This window comes from Canis lupus, chromosome 28, assembly GCF_048164855.1.
Source record: "Canis lupus baileyi chromosome 28, mCanLup2.hap1, whole genome shotgun sequence".
NCBI classification, from domain to species: domain Eukaryota; kingdom Metazoa; phylum Chordata; class Mammalia; order Carnivora; family Canidae; genus Canis; species Canis lupus.
This window is the reverse complement of record NC_132865.1, coordinates 36,391,150-36,412,310: the sequence shown is the minus strand read 5'-3', so window position 1 is coordinate 36,412,310 and position 21,161 is coordinate 36,391,150. Positions and strand designations below refer to the sequence as shown.

At 37.9% G+C, this 21,161-nt stretch overlaps 2 protein-coding genes across 4 annotated transcripts in view; one reads left to right on the top strand and one right to left on the bottom strand.

Annotated features, from left to right (window-relative positions):
* ATP6V1H (ATPase H+ transporting V1 subunit H) overlaps nucleotides 1-21,161 on the bottom strand; it is a 167,319-nt gene that overhangs the window by 141,416 nt on the left and 4,742 nt on the right. The window lies entirely within an intron of this gene.
* The window catches only part of RGS20 (regulator of G protein signaling 20), an 83,781-nt gene continuing 64,818 nt past the window's right edge, over nucleotides 2,199-21,161 (top strand). Inside the window, exon 1 of one of the 2 annotated variants that reach the window (XM_072804619.1) lies at nucleotides 2,199-2,626. In XM_072804619.1, the coding sequence (XP_072660720.1) occupies nucleotides 2,462-2,626 (165 nt within the window). In that variant the 5' untranslated portion in view covers nucleotides 2,199-2,461. The remainder of the gene's footprint in view (nucleotides 2,627-21,161) is intronic. The other variant, XM_072804618.1, reaches the window with a different exon arrangement.

Below are 21,161 nucleotides of genomic sequence, written 5' to 3'. Positions count from 1 at the left end.
TTATGTGTTGAGCACTCCAATAAGCCCTTCATCTATGCTGCAGGTGAAAGGAAACAGATCGAGCTAACTTAAGCAAATAGTAATAATATTCTCAAAATAACAATTTTATTTCTAAGGAAGTTATTAAACCATATAAATGAAGAGTCTAAGATTAGCTCTTCAGGGACAGTGAATTGCTCAAATGATGTTAGGAATCGGTCTGCCTGCCTATCTATTCTGGTGAGCTTATTCAGTGAACTTATTTCATTCTTAAGCAAGTTCTGTGCAAGTATTGGCAAAGATACACACCAACGGGACCAGACTTATATTTTACTAGTTAGTAACCTCAGTGGAAAACAAAATTGCTGGATATTATGGTATCTATGTTGAACATTTTGAGGAACTGCCAAACTGTTTTCCAAAATGGTTGCAACAACATTTAACATTTCCACGGGTAACGTCTGAGAGTCCTAGTTTCTCCACATACTAACATTTATCATTGTCTGTTTTTTTGCCAACCTATTGAGTGTAAAATCATTGTGATTTTGACTTGCTTTTCCCTAATGGCTAATGACGTCGAGCATCTTTTCATGGGCTTATTGGCCATTTACGTATTTTCTTTGGAGAAATATTTATTTAGACACATCACCCATTTTCAGTTAAATTTTATTTTGTTTTGTTTTTTCAGTTGTAAGAACTCTTTACATATTCTGGATACAATTCCTTTATTGTGTATATATGATTTGCAATATTTTCTATATTTTCTATTTTGTAGGTTATCTTTACACTTTCTTTCTGAGGTTCTTTGAAAATCAAAGTTTTAAAAAAAAAAGAAAATCAAAGTTTTTCATTTTGCTGAAGTCCAGTTTACCTTTTTTTTCTTTTGTCCTTTGTGCTTTTGGTATTATATGTAAGAAGGCTTTGCTTAATCCAAGGTCACAAAGATTTACCCCTACATTTTCTTGTAGCAGTTTTATAGTTTCAGCTCTTACCTATAAGTCTATGATTCATTTTGAGTTCATTTTTTCTGTGGTGTGAGGTAGAAGTTCAACTTAATCTGTCTGCCTGTAGTTATCCAGTTGTTCCAGCACTATTTGTTGAAAAGACAATTCTTTCCTCTGTTGAGTTATTTTGGCACCTTGTCAAAAATCAATTGTCCCTAAATGTATGGATCTATTTATGGACTCTCTATTCTGTTGATCTATAGGTCTATTTTTATGTGAGTACCACACTATTAATTACTGTGGCTTTATAATTAGTTTTTTTTATTTATTCATGAGAGAGAGGCAGAGACACAGAGGGAGAAGCAGGATCCCTGTGGAGAACCTGATGCGGGACTCGATCCTGGAACCCTGGAATCACAACCTAAGCCAAAGGCAGACGCTCAACCACTGAGCCACCCAAGCATCCCCTTATAATAAGTTTTTAAATTGAGAAATGTGAATCCTCCAACTTTGTTCTCCTTTTTATGAGATTGTTTTGGATAGTCTGGGTCCCTTACAGTTCCATATGAATTTTACAATCAATCTATCAATTTCTCACAAAAAAAAAAAGAATAAAAAGAAAAGGAAGCTGAAAGAAAAGGAAAAAAAGAAGCTGAAATGTTGATAGGGACTGTGACTGTGTTTGTTTTGCATACCAATTCTGGAGGCCCGGGGTCATTTTACAAAAGGAAATTTATCCAGTTCATAACCCAAGTAATATACATCTGGGGTCTTTACCCCTGTGCACCAGACCCAGCAATGGTTACTTGAATATTAGATATTCCTTGAGAGAAAGATATTATGTTCTACTCTTTGCACTCTGTGTAATAATCTTTATTTATAGGGCACTTTACAAATGTGAAGCACAATATTCGAAGCCAACTTTTGGTTTAATCACTAGATGACTAGTTACTTCATAAGAAAAATCATTTTAATCCTACATCATATCAATTTAGGTGTAATAATCCTTGGGCTTAAGTTTGGGTGTGAGTTTAGCAAATATTTCTAACCGCAAAGCTAACTGCTGCTAAAATGACCTTTTAAGAAAACTACATAGATTAGGCAGACCATCTGCCTCTCCATTGCGTGGTCCAAGATGATCAAATACTAGTCCCTATCACACATGACTAATGCAGAATTTCGCAAAATAGTCTATTCCCTTTATCATTATATCCTAAGCAATATATCACTTACACCATTTCTTTCCATTTTGATTTAGGAATTAAATTTGAATTAGGAACACATTGCTGCCTGCAGAGGGCAGTCATAACATATCTAGACATTCAAAACCAGAAGCTCTACCTGGAATAGAACACTAGTGGATAAACTGCTGATCCCCAAAACAGATAATCCTGTTGCTTCAGATAGTGAAGCAGAGAGATCCCCAGCTGGCTGAGAGATGGCACAGCATCCACCAGACGAAGAGAAGTAGACTGGATCCTGGGCTACTGCTGTTAAAAACAGGCTGCAGGACTCATTTAGAACTTTATTGTAAAAACATGCCCAGTCTTCCCCAAGACAACCAAGAGTGCCTCCAGGAACATTTCTCTAGGCCATCTATGTGGAAGCAATTTCTGCCCCTGCGTAGGGCAGAGGGATATAAAGCAAACATTCACCAAACCATGGAAAATGAAGGTAGCACCAAGGCTGTGCATGATGTCAAGGTAAGACAATCTCCACAACCCCTGATCCTTTCTTGACAAGGAAAATTTTTATCTGGAAAGAATTTAAAACCATAAGCAAGCTTTCATACTATTGCTCTATCTTACTAATAGTTTATCAAAATGTTTTCAAGCTAACCCCAAGAGGAAAACTAGAACTTTGATAATAATTACCAGATCTGTCCAGTTTTCTCCAACCTAAACAGCTTCCCTTTACGAAGACAAATGCTTATTTATTGTTTGTTTGTTTGTTTGTTTGTTTCAGGAGGGGTAATGTTTTTTAAAAAAGGAAATCTAGCCATAGATTTTTATGACTGTTGATATTTTGTGGCTATTGTAGTTTGGATATTTTTCTCTAAAATAAAATTTATTTCTCGTACAGTATTGAAAGAAAAACTATAGACTGCTTTCTACAAAAATTGCTCAAGAAAAAATTGATAAAATAATACAGGAACATAAGAACATTAAGAAGCTAAGGGATTTTTTCCTGAATTCATAGTTTCCTATGGTGAATTTTTTAAGCATGAATTTCTATCAATAGGTAACATTATTTCCCCAAAGAGTGACAATTTGCCTGCTCGGTGTTGTGTGTATCTTTGCAGTTTAAGTCTGTAAATCCTCTTAACTATGAATAGAACCATCTCTTAAAAGGTTATTCAGAGAAAGGGGGATGGGCCATGTTACTGCCTACAAATAATCAGAGCTCAGAATTAAATGCTGCAATCATACTACAGCAAACCTATCCAAATACTTTAACACCAAAAAACTGATCCGTCCTTGTGCCATGGCTCATATCCTGACAATAAACATGATTTATTATTGGATATCTTATTTTAACCAATTGGCACAGGAAGAAGAAAAATGTAGAAATGTACTGACCTTCACTTTTGACCTTTCAGACATATGTGAACAAATAATATGTGATATTCACAGCTCCTATCATCACCTGAGCACTAGGTCTTTAGGAAGCTAAAATGAAATAGATATACTGGCTGGAAGTCCTTAATTAATGGGCATCTAAACCTAAATGTAGGGAACCTATGCAAAAGAGATTTCTGAAAGGTAGAATTTGGAGGTTACTCTGCGGAAACAGCAACAACAACTTGGGTATATTTTATGTGTGTGCACACATATAATTTCAAAGTTCTAACTGTATTGAGGGGTACTCTTTAAACAGAATCATAGGCAGAGGGATCCCTGGGTGGCGCAGTGGTTTAGCGCCTGCCTTTGGCCCAGGGCGCGATCCTGGAGACCCGGGATCGAATCCCACGTCGGGCTCCCGGTGCATGGAGCCTGCTTCTCCCTCTGCCTGTGTCTCTGCCTCTCTCTCTCTCTCTCTGTGACTATCATAAATAAATAAAAATTAAAAAAAAAAAAAGAATCATAGGCAGATAAATTGGAAAAGTATTTATGAATCAGCAGTACATCTTCCCACAGCATCCTGGAATCAAATACACTTCCAGTACTGGACAATCCTACCTGTGATACTGACCTCATTCACCCAGATAAACGGGTTCCAGCCAGTACAGCAGCAGGTATGAGTAGTCAGGAGTGATCCAGTTGAAATGCTACTGGCCTTCCCACTCAGTTTTGCCTCCTCAAAAAATCTTATGTTGCATCTGAACATAGATACACATATAGGTGAACATGTCCCTCTTCTAGCATATATGAGGATGATAGAACTCAATCCATTTTAATTCTACAAACAGCATTGCATCCTTACTATGTGTAAAACCTGGGTTAGGTTTTGAGAAAGAAAAAGATATGCTCCTTCTCCTTGGCAGACTTACAATACATTGGAAAACAGACAAACATATCAACATTTATTAAGTTATCGTATTATCACCATGACTCATGTCAACAGTAGAGGATATCTATGTAACTACATTCTTTTGATCAGTAAGGCAGTAAAATGTTAGGGATGGCATATGACCAATATAGAGTAAAACAACTGAAAATTGCCTAATGAAAGAGTTAAAGAGATGAAATTTAAAGTAGACATGAAATAATGTCTTAGAAATATGGAAAAGTGGGCAGCCCGGTGGCTCAGTGATTTAGGGCTGCCTTCAGCCCAGGGCATGATCCTGGAGACCCAGGATTGAGTCCCACGTCAGGCTCCCTGCATGGAGCCTGCTTCTCCCTCTGCCTGTGTCTCTGCCTCTCTCTCTCTCTGTGTGTCTCTCATGAATAAATAAATAAAATCTTTAAAAAAAAGAAATATGGAAAAGTAGACAGGGAGAGCATGGGATGGAATGTGTTTAGATGTCTAGAGGCCAGTGATAAAACCTTCAAAAATCTGCAACCTAAGCCTCATACATTATACAGAAATTAATTAAAAATGCATCATGGACTTATAAAATGTACAACTGTAAGTAAAACTATAAAACTTTTAGGGGGAAAATTTGTTAATCATTATGATTAAGGCTAATCAGAGTTCTTGGGCATCAAAAGTATAGTCCATAAAGGAAAAATTAAAAAGTTGAATCTCAGAATATAAAAAAGAAACATTTGCTCTGCCAAAAACTGTTAAGAGGATAAAAAGACAAACTACAGACTTTGAGAGAATATTTTCAAACCCCATAACTGACAAAGCCCTCACATTTAGAATATATAAAGAATTCACAAAGCTCAAAAATAAAATAGCAAACAATCCAACTAGAATATGGGCAAAGAAATTGAACAGGCATTCCATCAAAGAGCATATACAAATGGCAAACAAACACATGAAAAGATAGTCAACATCATAGCCATTAGGAAAACACAAACTAAAAACACAATAAAATATCACTACACACCTATCAGAATGGCTAAAATGAAAAGTAATGAGGGGTGCCTGGGTGGCTCAGTTGGTTAAGCATCTGGCTCTTGATCTCAGCTCAGGTCTTGCTTTATCTCAGGGTTGTGAGTTGAGCCCAGCGTCGAGTCTACTAAAAAAAAATAATAATAAAGTGACAAAACCTAGTGCTGGCAATGAGTAAACTTGTGAAATTGAAATAAATGCTATGGATTGTACCAATGTCAGTTTCCTGGTTTTGATAATGGATAATAGTCATGCAGTTTCCATGAGGGAAACTGAGCAAAAGGTGCCTGGAACCACTCTGCCCATTCTCTCTTGGAACTTACTATGAATCTATAATTACTTCAAAATAAAAATTAAAAGAAAACAAAGACAGTTACACTGATGTACCAACACAGTGTTGCCTACATTTATTGCTGTGGTTCTTCCAGTTCTTTTCATTTGGATCCTTAACCACTTTGATTGGGTCAGTAGCACTAGTGTCATTAGACCCGTTTTAGAGATGGGAAAACAAGTTTTGAAATACTGTTGGTTATGTGTGCGAAGTCATCTGAGTGGTGATTTGAACCTAGAGATTTTTGGGGCACTGATTTTATTACTAATTCAATAGCTTCTGATAGCGATTTAGAAAGTAGGCTATAATTTCATAGGCTTGATGCCAGACTTCTTAATAGTGTTTTGTAGCTTAAGTGTTAATAGTGTTTTGTGCATTCAGCCCAAAGTACACCAACATGGACCACTAATTTACTACAAAATAAATTAATACCCCCATCCACATAATCACACAGCAGAATTTTTTTTCTGCATCAGGATTTTTGCTTCCTTTAATTCAGGGCATGGAATGCAGGTAGGGGGCAGGGGACCCTCTAGGCCAACCATTCTTCCTAAGTGATAGACATGAGAAAGAGAGAAAGCATTAAAGCCACAGTGGCAAGAAGTCAAATCCATCTATTGACATAGATTTATATGTATATGTGTCAATGCATTCTTCTTCAGTAATAAACATGGTCAGAGCTTAGACAAGAAAGTTGTTTCCATAAAATCATTTTTTTTAACCCAGAGATCAAGAGTCACATTCTCTACGGACTGAGCCAGCCAGACCCCTCCACAAAATTATTTTTCATACCATTCCAACATCAATGCATCTCTAAGAACACAGGCTTCTAAGTGCCCTCCTGTTCCAGACGTGTAATCCCTTGAGCAGCTGATCAAAGCACTTGTTTTGAGACGTTATACACTAAAAGGAGAAAAACAAATGTCAGGGCCCCAAAAGGTAGCTACAAAGACAATGGAGCTTTGTGTGATGAAAAAGATACAGAAAAGAAGAAAAAAAGTCTTCGTAAAAAGGAATTATGCTTCTGATATCCAATACTTTAACATTAATGTATTCAGAAGACAAAATCAGTTTGTCCTGCCTCCATTTGTGAAAGAGTAAGTCCAGAAGAAGGATAAAATTGGTTCTTTTTTTTTTTTTTTTCCGAAGGCCCTCTGAAAAGAATTCGGTAGTAATTAGTTTAACATTTGAGATGTTCACATAAACCTTTTCAGAAAAAGTTTCATTTGGAAGCCTGCTGTGATTATATCTTCCATAGTTAGCATGCAAATGTTAATTGGCAATCCTCCAGTAACTCCCGTAGGATGTTCTAGATGAGGCAAAGGAGTATAGCTATCTTTATTATTATTGTTGTTGTTGTTCATTTCTTTTGTTTCTTAAGTTTCACATATGAGTGAAATCATATGGCAGCTGTCTTTCTCTGACTGACTTATTGCACTTAGCATAATACTTCTTAACTTTCAGGATACTGTGGGATGGCCATGGAATCCTACAAGGGTGGTACATTACCACTTCAGTGTAAAACCCACATAGTGCTTCTCTTCTCACCTTATAATTCTCTGAAGCACTAAATAACTGAAGACAATTGATTTATGACAAGAGAGCTATGAAGAAAAAACTCTATGTCCCAAGAATTATTTATACCAAGTGTCACTGCAGCCCCATGTCTACATCACTGCCGGGAGAGCCTGCCTACCTAGCCAGCGTGCTTTCTGCCACTACTGATGGCTTTGGCTGTAGGTTGGTGTTGACTATGCTACCATGGCATATTCCTGTAGAAAACAGAAGTATTTTAATAATATATATCTGTGTTATATTCATTGTAATATTCAAGCAGGTGTTGCATTTTGGAAATTAGTGAAATGTTACCATAAAAAAGAAAAGTTAATGGAGTTAAGACATTCAGTCATTGATTTAAAAGGGGAGGGAGCTGAGTGAAGTAAGTCAGTCGGAGAAGGACAAACATTATATGTTCTCATTCATGTGGGGAATATAAATAATAGTGAAAGGGAATATAAGGGAAGGGAGAAAAAATGTGTGGGAAATATCAGAAAGGGAGACAGAACGTAAAGACTGCTAACTCTGGGAAACGAACTAGGGGTGGTAGAAGGGGAGGAGGGCGGGGGGTGGGAGTGAATGGGTGACGGGCACTGGGAGTTATTCTGTATGTTGGTAAATTGAATACCAATAAAAAATAAAACAAAAATAAATAAATAAATAAATAAATAAATAAATAAATAAATAAAAGGGGAGGGAGGGAGGAAGACTTTAACAGCCGACCAGATGCCACAAAAATTAAAATAATCGAAATAAGAAATATCAAAATAGAATAATATATTTGAGAAAGTCAGTCACAACACAGGGGAGAAAGATAAAGAAATTAAAATTATGAAGGCATAGTATAAGGAGGTCATATCTTGAAAAATTCACTTTAGGGACAGATAAAGGAAATAGATAAAAAGTGGGATCTGAGTACATTACTCAGCAATAATCAAGTTTTCTTTATTTTTTTTCAAGTTTTCTTTAAATATAATTTTATATTCCTGATGTAATAAAGATTTCAAACAATAATCTAAGAAGACATAATCTATTACAAGCAAACTTAATGAAAATAGAACTAAGCCTAGAAATATCCTCATAGAATGTTCAAACTTCAAAAATTAAGACATTTCAGTAAATACCCAGAAAAAATAAGATTACATATTAGGAAACAAGAAGGTCCTTCACCTTATAATTCTCTGAAGCACTAAATAACTGAAAACAATTGATATATAGCAAGAGCTTTGAAGAAAATAACTTTATGTCCCAAGAATTATTCATAAGCAAGTGTCACTCATGCCCTAACTCAAGAGAAAGACATTTTAAGATATTCAAGTATACAGATTATGACACAGCCACACTTCCTGTATAAGTCACATGAAAATATGTTTCAAAGCAATGAAAAATGTGGAAGTCACAGTTAGGAAGGATCGATGGTAATTATTGAAAGAGTTGCTTGGATGGAGATATTAGATGTAAAAAAGTGACTGCAAAATGTGATTATTCTTTAAAAGTTTGATTATATTACAAAAAGAAAGGAGAAATGAATGAGGGGAGAGACTTACAGCTCCAGATTAAATTCACAGACACAAAGAAAGGAAGGGAGAAGAGGAGAAACAATGGGTTCTACCCCTCATGTCTGGTAAAAGGAAGTCAGAAGAGACTGTGGTTTTTATGCTTTCCTTTTTTGTTTTTTTTCTTTAAGTCCCAAAGAGGCAAACAGGAATGTCTTCAGAAGAAATGACATATGACCTCTGACTTCCTTTAAAATAACAGGAGAAGTGGAGAGAAAGGGGGGGTGGTGTGAAATGAAGCAGAATTGGCAATATGTTGATACTGAGTGATGGATATGAAAATCCATGAGTATATTTGCCCTGGGTATTTTTTTTATTTGAAAGTTAACGTAATAAATTTTTTTTTCAATCTCAAAGACTGGGGATTCAATTTTACCCTTTGAAATTAAACAGCAAATAGACACATAAATACAATTTTCCATATACCTATTTATATCACAATGGGAGTTATTAGCACATACTTCAGACATTCAGACATTCACTGGATAGCACAACTCATCTTGAACTTTCAGAATAATCTTTAAAAATGGCAAAAGATCCTTAAAACTAATAATAATAAACAAGTAAAAATGAGAAATAAATAAAAATGGCAAAAGATCTTGTCTGGAAGAATTAAAAACATATTGTTAAAGTCCGAGTTGGCCTCATTATATAGCTTGGGCTTTTTTTCCACAAATCTTAGAATGCTCAGATTTTATTTTATTTATTTTATTTTTTTTCAAGATTTTATTTATTCCTGAGAGACACACAGAGAGGCAGAGACACAGGCAGAGGGAGAAGGCTCCCTGTGGAGCCCAATGTGGGACTCCATCCCAGAACCCCGGGATCAGGACCTGAGCCAAAGGCAGACATTCAACTGCTGAGCCACCCAGACATCCCGAAGGCTCAGATTTTAAATTAATATTTAGGAAAAAATATACCTTGTCTCATTTCCTCTATTCAAAAGATCTCATAAAATCATGTTGGCTTTCCTGTCAAAATCAAGCCAGCCTTGGGGCGCCTGGCTGGCTCAGTCAAAAGAGCATGTGACTCTTGATCTCTCAGGGTTGTGGGTTCAAGCCCCACATTGGGTGTAGAGATTACTACAATATAAATAAATAAATAAAATTAAAAAAAAAAAAAAAGAATCAAGCCAGCCTTCACAAAACAATAAAACCACTGCAAATACCTTAGGAAATTTACATTAAAGTTTTGCCTTGTTGCAAGGTAAAGCTGTAGATGAACTTTACTGGGAACCTTTGGTAGTAAACTTGTTGCTACGGCTTCTGTATGAACCATGTATTTCCATTCCTTAGGTAAAAGCAATTCAGATTAGACTTGTGTTATGTGGGGTGGGAATTTATTTTAGAAACTTCCATAGAATGGTTTCATAGTTACTGCATTTAAAATGACTGAAAAAAGAAATTTTAAAATGAAGCACATATGCTGACAGATAATAATATTTAAACCCTGCAGTAACTATTGGAATATTTTTCAAATATTCAAGAATGAAGTCCAAATTGCAGACTATGATTTAATTTGATATCAATGATGTAACCAAGTATGTTTTTCCCTAAGAAAATATTGTACTTACAAAACTTTGAATTCTCAGCACTAAAAACTGTAAGTATTCATTTTCAAGTGATAGAGCATTCCAAGGACTTTTATTTGAAGTAAGATTAAAATATCATAAGCATAGTCTCAACACATCTGGGTAACTGCCTTTTCAAACTATGTATGACCAACCAGAAGATAAAAGGAAAAGCAGGAAGCCGGGAGCCTGGCAGCTCAGGAACCTGAGCCTGGAAGTCTGTGGAAGGTGCTAGAAAGACAGACAGCTCAGCACCAAAAAGCAGACTCCCATCATTGCATCTCCATGGTCTCATTTCCAATTCCCAGGAGAGAGAATCTGGCCCAGTATGGGTCTGTTATCTACCCCTGGATCAATCAATCAGTCCTGGCCCTTCTGTAAGTTAAGAGACAATCCTAGAGGAGCTCACCAGCACGGTTTGGAGTGACTACAACTTTGAACCAGTATATGGCCTCCCAAAGTAACCATGACACTGGAAAGAGATAGTGCTAATTTAGATGTTTTAGGTCTGGCATTTTTGTATCTATCACTCACAAGCCTTATAGTCATATTTCAGAGATAAATCCACACATCTCCCCCATTTATCCCCTATTTAGCAAAGATCTGTGGGTGGGCCCCACAGCAACTGAAATCTAGTCACCAGACAAACCCCTGCCTCCACCAGACACGGTAGACTGTGAGCTTTTTGTGTGACCCTCTGTGCTCCCTCAAATCAGTGTGGGTCATCTAGTAACCCAGACACACTGTTACATAAATATTTTTACATATAAGCTATCATTAAAGGTTCTTCAAGGTTGTGTAAGAAAGTTGAGCAGAAATGACCAAATGGAATGAATAAAACATTACTAGGAAGAAATGATCAAAGCATTTGATATTACCAATTTCACACCACATTTCTCCATTCTGTAATAAATCTGCTCTCTCTGCTTCTACAGGTTAGACTGAACTCCATTTATTTAAGACTTTCATCTGTGACCAGTTCAGAATGTTCTGAAGGGCATATTTTTTGAAGTTTTCATTTGAGGAGAGAGCTTTACTACTACCATCAACATCATCCAAGGAGAACAGTCACTTACTTATATAGACACTTTTGTTACAGAAAAAATCCTGCTGGTTTGAAAAATAAGCATATGATTAGCAAATAAAATCCCACTACTATTGCTTCCTTTTTTCTTCTCTTTAAAAATACCGTCAAACTGACTATTTTTAACAACTTGCTGGTGTCATTAAGGTCAGTAAGGATATGAGAGACAGAGCACAGAAGGTCTCCCAGGCACCACGTCCATTAGCCTGAGCCAGCCTGGGAGATCAGAGAAGTTTGTCACCCTCGCTCTTTCCCCTACCCCTCACCTTAGCCTCTTTCCCCAGGCATCCCCGAGGCACCTCAGTGTCTCATTCTTGCCTGGTTTCTCCCATTAGAAAAAACATAAAATTCAAATTCATTTGCACTTAGATGTAAATGAATTAATAGACTGTTCCTACTCACGAAATCTACGCGGAATGGTAATATTAGATCTGCAAGGATGAACTTGCAATAGTGTAATTTGAGGCATAAAGAAGCTGAGCAGAAGAGAAACCCCCTTTGAGGCTATTTCTGGCCCCTCCTCAGAAGCCACGCTCCAGCCTGGTCCAAATCCCAGCCCTATCTGGCACTGGCTTCTGCGGCTGATTACAGAGAAGCTGAGACATTCCTGGCATCCTCCCTGCACTTTCAAAACCTCCTTTTTTTCTGTGCAGTTTTAGCCACAGACCAGGTTATAACTCTGCTTGGCTCATCCATCAGAAATGAGCTGGTTTTTAGATACACGAAATCACAAAAGAGGGGAGAAGAAATGAATTCTTTTGGATTTTAGAAAATCGGGGCAACAGAGAGCTCATGAGATTTCCAAATTCCTTCTGAGTCAAGACTCAGCACTCAGCTGTACCCTCTTAGCACAAAGCCCTTCACCACATGCCCAGGTGCAAAAACCATTTTGAGGAGCCCAAGAGCAAGGTGGGCTCTTGGGTCTTAATATTTCCTAAAAGCAAGACCCAAGGGAGTGAAAGAACAGCATACACTGACATCTGGTGGACATGACAGCATTGCAGGATCTCAAACTAGTAAAATGAGGTTCAGTTTTAACTAATAAGTCTGACTACTTACTTAAAGACATCCTTTATCCTAGCTGAAGAAGTTCAGTCATGTGCATTTTTATGGTGTACGCAGGTACAAACCAGGCAGTGTGATGACATGAAATCAATGTCTTTGTACTGGCAAGAACTGATTTTTTAATTCAGGTCCAAGTAGGGTTTAATTCTTTGTCTGGTTTTATCATTTATAAAATCAAGACAATAATACCTCTCGTGAATAATTCTATTTTTTTAATCAGATGCTTTGACTTTTAAAAAAGAGTCTGCACCCACGGGTCCAGGCTTCCTATTGGTCCTACACTGCTCTCCTGGGGAACCCATGCTTCCCCCACAACAGTTCATCTAATTATTCCCATCTGTGGGAATTATTCCCTTCTATGTGGAAGCCTCTCACATACTGGGCACCTGCTAAGAACCCAATCAATACTGATTTGCCAATTGATTAGTATGTATTATTATCCGACATTGTTCCCACCATAGGGGTGAAATACTGAGTTTTCTCTACCTCTTTAAGCCAAGGGCATTGTTAGAATCTTTTTTCAGCCAAAGGTCTTAAGTGCCATGAAGGAAATTAATGATAGTTATGGATCCTGACTGGTCTCAAAATATGTAATTTCAGGTCAGTGCCAGCTTCCAGCTTCCTCAAGAAAAATACCTCTTTTAAAATGCAAAGCAAAGCAATCCAATTGAGTGGAGTCCAACTCCAAAGAAATGAGTGAGAGCTAACAAGTTCTCCGGGCAGCCAGGCCAGAGGAGAGAGAAAGCCTTAGGACAGGGCCCTGTGCAGCCTGAGTGAGGCTCACACAAAGCCTGGTTTATTAGAAACCACTGGAAAAGCTACAAAGCCCATGCAGCCTTCCTGAGCCCTCTCACAAATTTCCACTTTGGACGGAACAATGTCTTCCCTTGTTCTTGCCATCTTGCTTATTGATTTTTGTACTCCACCAGTGTGAAATTGGTGGATCCGGCGTGGGACCATGGGGACAAATGGAGGGCAGGCTCCTCGAGTGAGACCTGTCTGTGTCCCCCTTTGCATCATACCTTCTCCGAACAGCCATTTTAATAAACCTCATGCCCTGAAGGCTTGCACATGGAATTGTGGCAGCTTCTACTCTGCTGTCTCTGGTCTATTGATTGCAATTTAAGAAGAATTGAGATATGTTGTTTAGAAGTTAAAAATAAAAAAAAAAGAAGTTAAAAATCATATCTTTTAAAAAATCTTTTTATTAAGGGGCACCTGGGTGGCTCAGTTGGTTAAGTGTCTGCCTTCAGCTCAGGTCATGATCCGAGGTCCTGGGATAGAGCCCTGAGTTGGGCTCCCTGCTCAGCAAGGAGCTGCTTCTCCCTCTATGCCTCCTCCCTACCCCGTTCATGTGCTCTCTCTCAAATAGATAAATAAAATCTTTTTTAAAAATTATTTTATTACAACAAATGTCAAAATATACTTAAAAGCAGAAAAATAGCATAGTAAATAATAGCATAATAGAACCCTATGTACATATTACCCAGCTTCAACAATTATCAACTCCAGATCATGTCATATCTAAGTTCGTTCATTTAACAAATATTGATTGAACACGAATTATGTCTCAGTACTGCTTTTGGTTTTTTGAGACACAGGTCTCATATAAGGGCAAAGTCCTGACTCTCACAAACTATCACAATTCAGAGCAGGAAATGTTGTGACAAGAGAAAATATGCGAGCAGCTAACCCAACCTGAGAGAGCTTCCTGGAGGAACCAGCACCTAAACTGAGACTTGAAGGTTAATAAGAGACTCCCCGGGTGAGAAAGGAAGAGCAGATTAGGAATGGGTAATGATTCAGCAGGAGGGAAATTTATACAAAGAACCAAGAATGAACATATACAAGGGAATTTTAGGAACTGAGAAAACAATATAATTGGAGCTTGGAATACAAGGTAATAGGGAGAAAGAAAAGTGAGTAAAAGTAGAGATCAAATCACAGAAGGTCTATATGCTGTATTAGGGCCCATAAAGAAATGAGGAGCCAGTGAATGGCTAGAGGGAGGGGAGCAACATGATCACATTTGCCTTTTAGAAAGATTACTCCTTCAGCTGGGTAGAGAACAGGGTAGAATGGACTGAGGCACTGTGCAGGCTCCAATGTGGAAGCTGTTTAGGAGGAATGCTGTAATTTAATTAAGGAAGCTGGAGAAGTCGCAGTGGGGATGTTAAGTGCTTGCTTAGGAGTCACCCTGGCTCCAGAGCTCCCTCTGGGTTCTGCTCTGCTTCTCTGCTCTAAGGTACAGGGTTCGTGTGTGTGTGCATGTGTGTGTGTGCGTGTAAGTGTGTGCATGTGTGCGCACATTCGCATGTGTTGGGGAGGGAGCCCCAGGAAAGGACAATGGAAAGGGATTATGTGTCAGAGAATGGGCCCCACACTGAACCCAGAAATCAGCTCCTTTAGAAGTCCTGAGGCTGTCTTCACTAAATCCCTCTGCAGGAAAGAAACTGCAGCCCAGGTGAGCACTTATCCAAAGTCACAGGGGACACAGCTGGTAGGGCCTCCATCTCCTGACTCTGCCCTTCCCCCATCTACAGCTTTTCCCCTGCTCTGTTCTCTTGCCAACCTTCTTCCCTCTTCCCCACTAGGCACCCCAGGGGACCAACAGAGCCCAGGGAAAATGTTAAGATTCAAATGGCAGCAGTGCTGGAAACTTTTATATACAGATAACCTAAGAAAAAGAAGACTTTTGATTATGTGAGCAGCCCCATCCCCTGCATTTCTCACATTTGCACTTTTCAAGCTTCTGTTTGCTCCCACCAGCTCTTAGGATTTTGATGACACAGTTTTTCATTTCTCGTAGTTACTGACATTAATCCTTGAAAAGCCTTAGGATGAAATATCACAATATGAACTCTTGTTGACCTGTTCTATATCTTCTTAAGAGAAACTGAATAAGAACTGAAAAATAAATGTATGATTTACAATTATATTAGACTCTGCCAATCATTGTGCAAAGCTTGGCTGCACTAAGATTAGCAGCTTTCTTGAAAATAAATAAATAATTAAATAGGAACTTTATAAATTATACAGAGTTTTGACTATTTGACTGTATTCATTTCAGAGTAACAATATTCTGCACTCTGTGGATTTAACTTAACCAAAGGTGTCTGACATCATGTGAGGCAGATTCTGCTACAGCCTTCACTTTGGTGTATTTTCTTTACTATCTAAAATGTTAGGGGCCTCTCTGTTAGGGCTTAAAATACTGTTCTCTAGTTTTAAGTAAATCAGATTATTAAAAAGGTTATTGTCCTTTTAGGACCTCAAAGAAGTAACTGTATTGTTGAGGAAAGTAGAGAATTAGCAGCCATGTGATAAACTGACCCAGCACCTATAGAGTTGAAGTCAGTAATTCAATCTCCAATGGCAGTTTGGAAGCAAGCTAGTCATGGAATTTTCATTGCTTGCTGGATATGAGAAGGAGGGGAAATTGGAATTTTGGTCTGAGAGAAATAATGTCAAAGGCACTTAAGAACAATTAGCAACCATCGAGGCATTCAGAGATATGCATCAACAATATCACTGTCCTTGATTACTGTTACTGTTAATCCTAGTTACTAACATCAGTAAATAATGAGCACATCTCCTGGATGTAGGTCAAGAAGCACTATGGCAGGAAGCACTGATCAGTGGCCCAGTTCTGTTCCTTGCCAGCCCTAACAGAAATCATTGGAGCTCACTGGTCTGTAGCCTCCTCACCAAATAGCTTTAAGGAAGGAGTGGTGAGGGACACCTGGGTGGCTCAGTGGTTTAGTGTCTGACTTTGGCTTAGAGCATGATCCCAGGGTCCTGGGATCGAGTTCTGAATTAGGTTCCCTGCAAGGAGCCTGCTTCTCCCTCTGCCTGTGTCTCAGCCTCATTCTCTGTGTCTCTCATGAATAAATAAATAAAACCTTAAAAAAAAAAAAAAAAAGGAAAGGGGTGATGAGTGCATGCATGTTGAGAACATTTTCTAAGTGCTTGCACATCAGGGTAAAATATGTCCTAAAATATGATAAAATAAGTATGTAAAATACAGTGAGGATTCTGTTAGAGTACTGATTACTATTCCTCAGGAATAGCTTGCTTGAATATATATATTATATATATATATAATTTTATATATGTTTTATGCATATATAACTATTTTTTTTCATTGTAAGCATCTATGATTTTTTTAAATATGGTAGTTTTGGACAAATCTAATTTTTATAGAGTTGGAGATCCCAGATAAACATCACCAAAGCTTCAAAAATTTACTTTGAATTTTTCTTTTCAATTTTCTGTATTTTATGTAATAATAATTCCCTTCCTGCTCTCTGGAATATGGAATAATATGGAAGAAAGAGCACAGATTTTAGTCATTTTAGTTTAGTTTTCTTTTCTTTTTCAGCCTTTTTTTTTTTAATTTTTATTTATTTATGATAGGCACACAGTGAGAGAGAGAGAGGCAGAGACACAGGCAGAGGGAGAAGCAGGCTCCATGCACCGGGAGCCTGACGTGGGATTTGATCCTGGGTCTCCAGGATCGCGCCCTGGGCCAAAGGCAGGCGCTAAACCGCTGCGCCACACAGGGATCCCTTTTTCAGCCTTTTTAATGAATTAGCAGATAAGAAAGATGGAGAAGGCCGACATGGATCTTAAAATCTTAGGGCTTTGGTACATGGACCTTTTTTTATTCTTACCATTTAAAAATGTTCTAGTTAATATTCAAAATTAGACTAGTATAGCTTACAGTTGTGACCTAATACAATTGTAGTGGTCATCCCTACATAGGCAGAATGGACCGACCCTCTCACACACACACCCCAAATTCGGTTCAGATGTCCAGGCCAATTAGGCCACAAAAATACCAAGAGAGCATAGAGAGGTGTTTTATTCACATAATGAAGCCCTCTGAGGAGAGCAAGTCAGGATGCTAACAGGTCCAAATATGGCTTGGGAGAGCAGAAGAGTGTCTTGGGATTTCATGGTGGGCTAGAATTGAGGGTATTCCTTTGCAAGAGACAGGACTTGCATGGCGTGAACTTCCTGCAGGTGCCAAAGGAGAAAGCATCTAGGTTGTCCTATCAGTTTGCCCGATATGGAGCAGAAGGAAAAAGAGAGTAGTGGGGATTGAAAGCTCTCAGCAGCCAAGTATTAAAAAAAAAAAAAAAATTAAATAAAGGAACCAACTCTTTATTATAGATTCTATTACAATAATGTAGAGCATAAAAGTACATACAATATACTAAGTCTTTATCTGGCCAGTCTCCAACCTGCACTCCCCAATCCCCCCAAGGCAACCACTCTTCAGTCTTTTTTTTTTTTTTTCCACTCTTCAGTCTTATCAGCTTCTTTGTTTTGTCCTACAGATAGTCTATGTATATACAAATATATGTACATGGGCACACACACACACACACACACACACACTTACATTCCTTTTGCCAACATACAAAGGGTAGAAACTTGATAGTCCAAGCTTGTTAAATTCCTTCAAACTTGTTCTGTTATTTTCTGGATAAATATCTTTGGCCAAGTTATTTCACTTGAGTCTCAAAACAGTCTTCTGTCAAATGGAAAGGAAGTCAATACCTGCTTGCAGGGCTACAAAAATAAATGACCTAACATCTAACCAGAGTCTGGAACATAACAGATGATGTCCCTTTTGTCTTGTTTCCTTCTTCTCTGGCTGCTCCCTTTCACCTCATTTAAAAATTTCTCTCCCTTTATTGACTCTGAAATATTAGAAGTTCCCTAGGTTTTCATCTTCTCACTGGACTTTTCTTTTCTCCCTGGACTCATTCTCTGGCTAATCTGAGCAGTGTCAAAGGCTCTGAGACAGCTTAAGGATTGATGAATCCACTCAGGCTCTGTCTGCTGCAGTCCACACATGAATTTATAAAAATCTACTGACCATCTACATTTATATATCTAAAAGGCACTTCAAAATTCTTTACCTTTGCCCAAACTCTTCTTCTCCTAAGTTCTCTCAGTAAAAATGGTACTATCATCTATCCAGTTTTGAACTACAATTTGGGAGGCATAACCCTTGACTTTGCTCTTGTCCTCATTTCATACTTCTGATCAATCCCCACATTTTGTTCACACTATTCAAAAGTATCTCTTGATCTCTTCATTTAGTTATCTCCATCCCATTTAATGCTTTCCTAGATCAAGTCACTATCATCTCCCCAAAAATTATTGCAACAGCATCTTCCCTGGTCACTCTTTCCAGTCATGCCTACCTCTGAGTAACACAAAAGGACAGAGAGATCTTTCTAAAATACAAACCTGATTCTGTTAACTCCCTGATTAAGTTTTCTCAGTGGCTTCCCATTTCCATCTGGATGTGGTTCAGACTCTTTAAATTAATTCAATCTTGTTCTATCTTTTCATCTCTTTCTAGGAATCTTACCCAATTCCAATGGCTTTAAATACCATTTTATGCTAATAACTCCTAATGTACATCTCCTAGACTCCTACCTAGACTTCTACCCTGAGCTCAAAGCTGTTTTACAACAGCCTATTTAGCATCTCCATTTGAATGACTCATGGGCATCTAGGAATGTGTTTACCAGGATTCTTGATTCCCCACCCTTTTCCTCATTTCAGGCAGCCACCCAGCCGCTTATCTCAGAAAACTTGGGTATTATCTTTGATTCCCTTTTCTCAGCCTGCACATCCAATCCACTGAAGTGCTATTAATTCTCTAAAACATATCTTAGTCTATTTCTCTATATTTTATTCCCATTTCTGTCCCAGTCATCATCTTCTCTCACTTGGACTATGGTAAAGCCTCCTGCTTTCACTAATCCCATGCCTGTCACCCCACCAATCATTCCAATACAAAGAACCATGGAGTCTTTTAAAATTATAAATTAGATCATGTCACTCTCTTACTTAAAACTTTTCAATGACTTACAATTGCTTTTAAAATGAAATCCAAAATCCTTGCCATGACTTACTTGTCCTAAACAGTCTACATAGATTCTCACTATACACTCCTTCACCACACTGTAGGAGTGGATCATTTTCTTCTGCCCCAAATCAAATCCAGAGTATCTAGACATTGATAATTAAGAGATATGTTTGTTGAAAGAATGAAGAAATGAGAGCCTACAAGACTGTTCTTGGATCCTGCTTCAGCTATTCTCTTTCTACTTCTACATACCACAATCTATGGAATGAAATGAAAGTTGGCAATGTCTATCCTGCAAACTTTTAGCTGGTGGCAGCAAAAATCAAGGCAAGGGAAGCTCAAGAGGTAGGTGAAATCTCTGGCAGAATCAGGAGTGATTTACTCAGTTGTTTTTCCCCATTGAGTAGACATTCTCAAGCTCCTCTGAGCTCACATTAAAGAGGTTTTTTTTTTTTTCAAGATTTTATTTATTTATTCATGATAGACAGAGAGAGAGAGAGAGAGAGAGAGAGAGGCAGAGACACAGGCAGAGGGAGAAGCAGGCTTCACGCAGGAAGCCTGATGTGGGACTCAATCCCGGGTCTCCAGGATCACACCCCGGGTGGAAGGTGGCGCTAAACCGGGCTGCCCCAAAGAGTTTTTAATGTTTTTTTTTTTAACTGTGGTAAAATAAAAATAACATAAAATAGCCATTTTAAGTGTATTATTCAGTGATATTTAATACATTTACAAGGTTATAGAACCATCACCACTGTCTATTTCCAGAACTCTTACATCAACCCATACACTCTGCATCCATTAAGTAGTAACTCTCAATTCTTCTCTCCCACCAGCCCCTGGTAAACACTATTATTTTTATCTGTGTGAATTTGCCTAGTTTTGGTATCTCATATAAATGGAATCATACAATATTTGTCCTTTTATGTCCAGCTTCTTTCACTTAGCATGTTTTCAAAGTTCATCCATGTTGTTGCATGCACCAGAATTCCATTCCTTTTTATGACTAATATTTGAGCTTGCTTTTTCATTCATTTGTCTCACAAATACTTATTGAGCACTTTGTTAAGGGTCAAACAGTGTTCTAGGCATTATTGACATAGCAATGAACAAAAGAGAAAAAAGTTACTACTTCATCATTAAAAAAAGAAGTAAATACATAATATGCCAAATAGTAATAAGTGTTATAGAAAACCAATATTGCAAGAATAGCTCTACAGGAAGAGGAGATCTTAGCGGTAGGATGGACCATTCATGTTGTGTCTTAAGGGCTAGTGTAAGGACTTTGGATTTTACTCCAAAATAAGAAGCCAATAGAAAGTTTGGAGTTGCAGAGTGGCATAACCTGACCTACATTTTAAAGAAAAATCCTAGCTTCAATATTAAAGGGATGTGAGGCAAAATGAGAGAAACGAGGCAAAGGGGAAGTAGAAATACCGGCTAGAAGGGTAATTCAGAAGTCCAGATGAATGATGATAAGACCTATATCAAAGGGTAGTAGACAAGATTTTCTAGAGAACCAGAACCTATAGGATATATATGTGATAGACAGATGATGACAGAGAGTAGCAGGGAGAGGATAGAAGGAAAGGGGATGGTGAGGGAGTGGGAGATTTATCTTAAGGAATTGACTCATTCCATCATGTTGGCTGGCAAATCTCAAATCTGTAGGGTAAACTGGCAGGT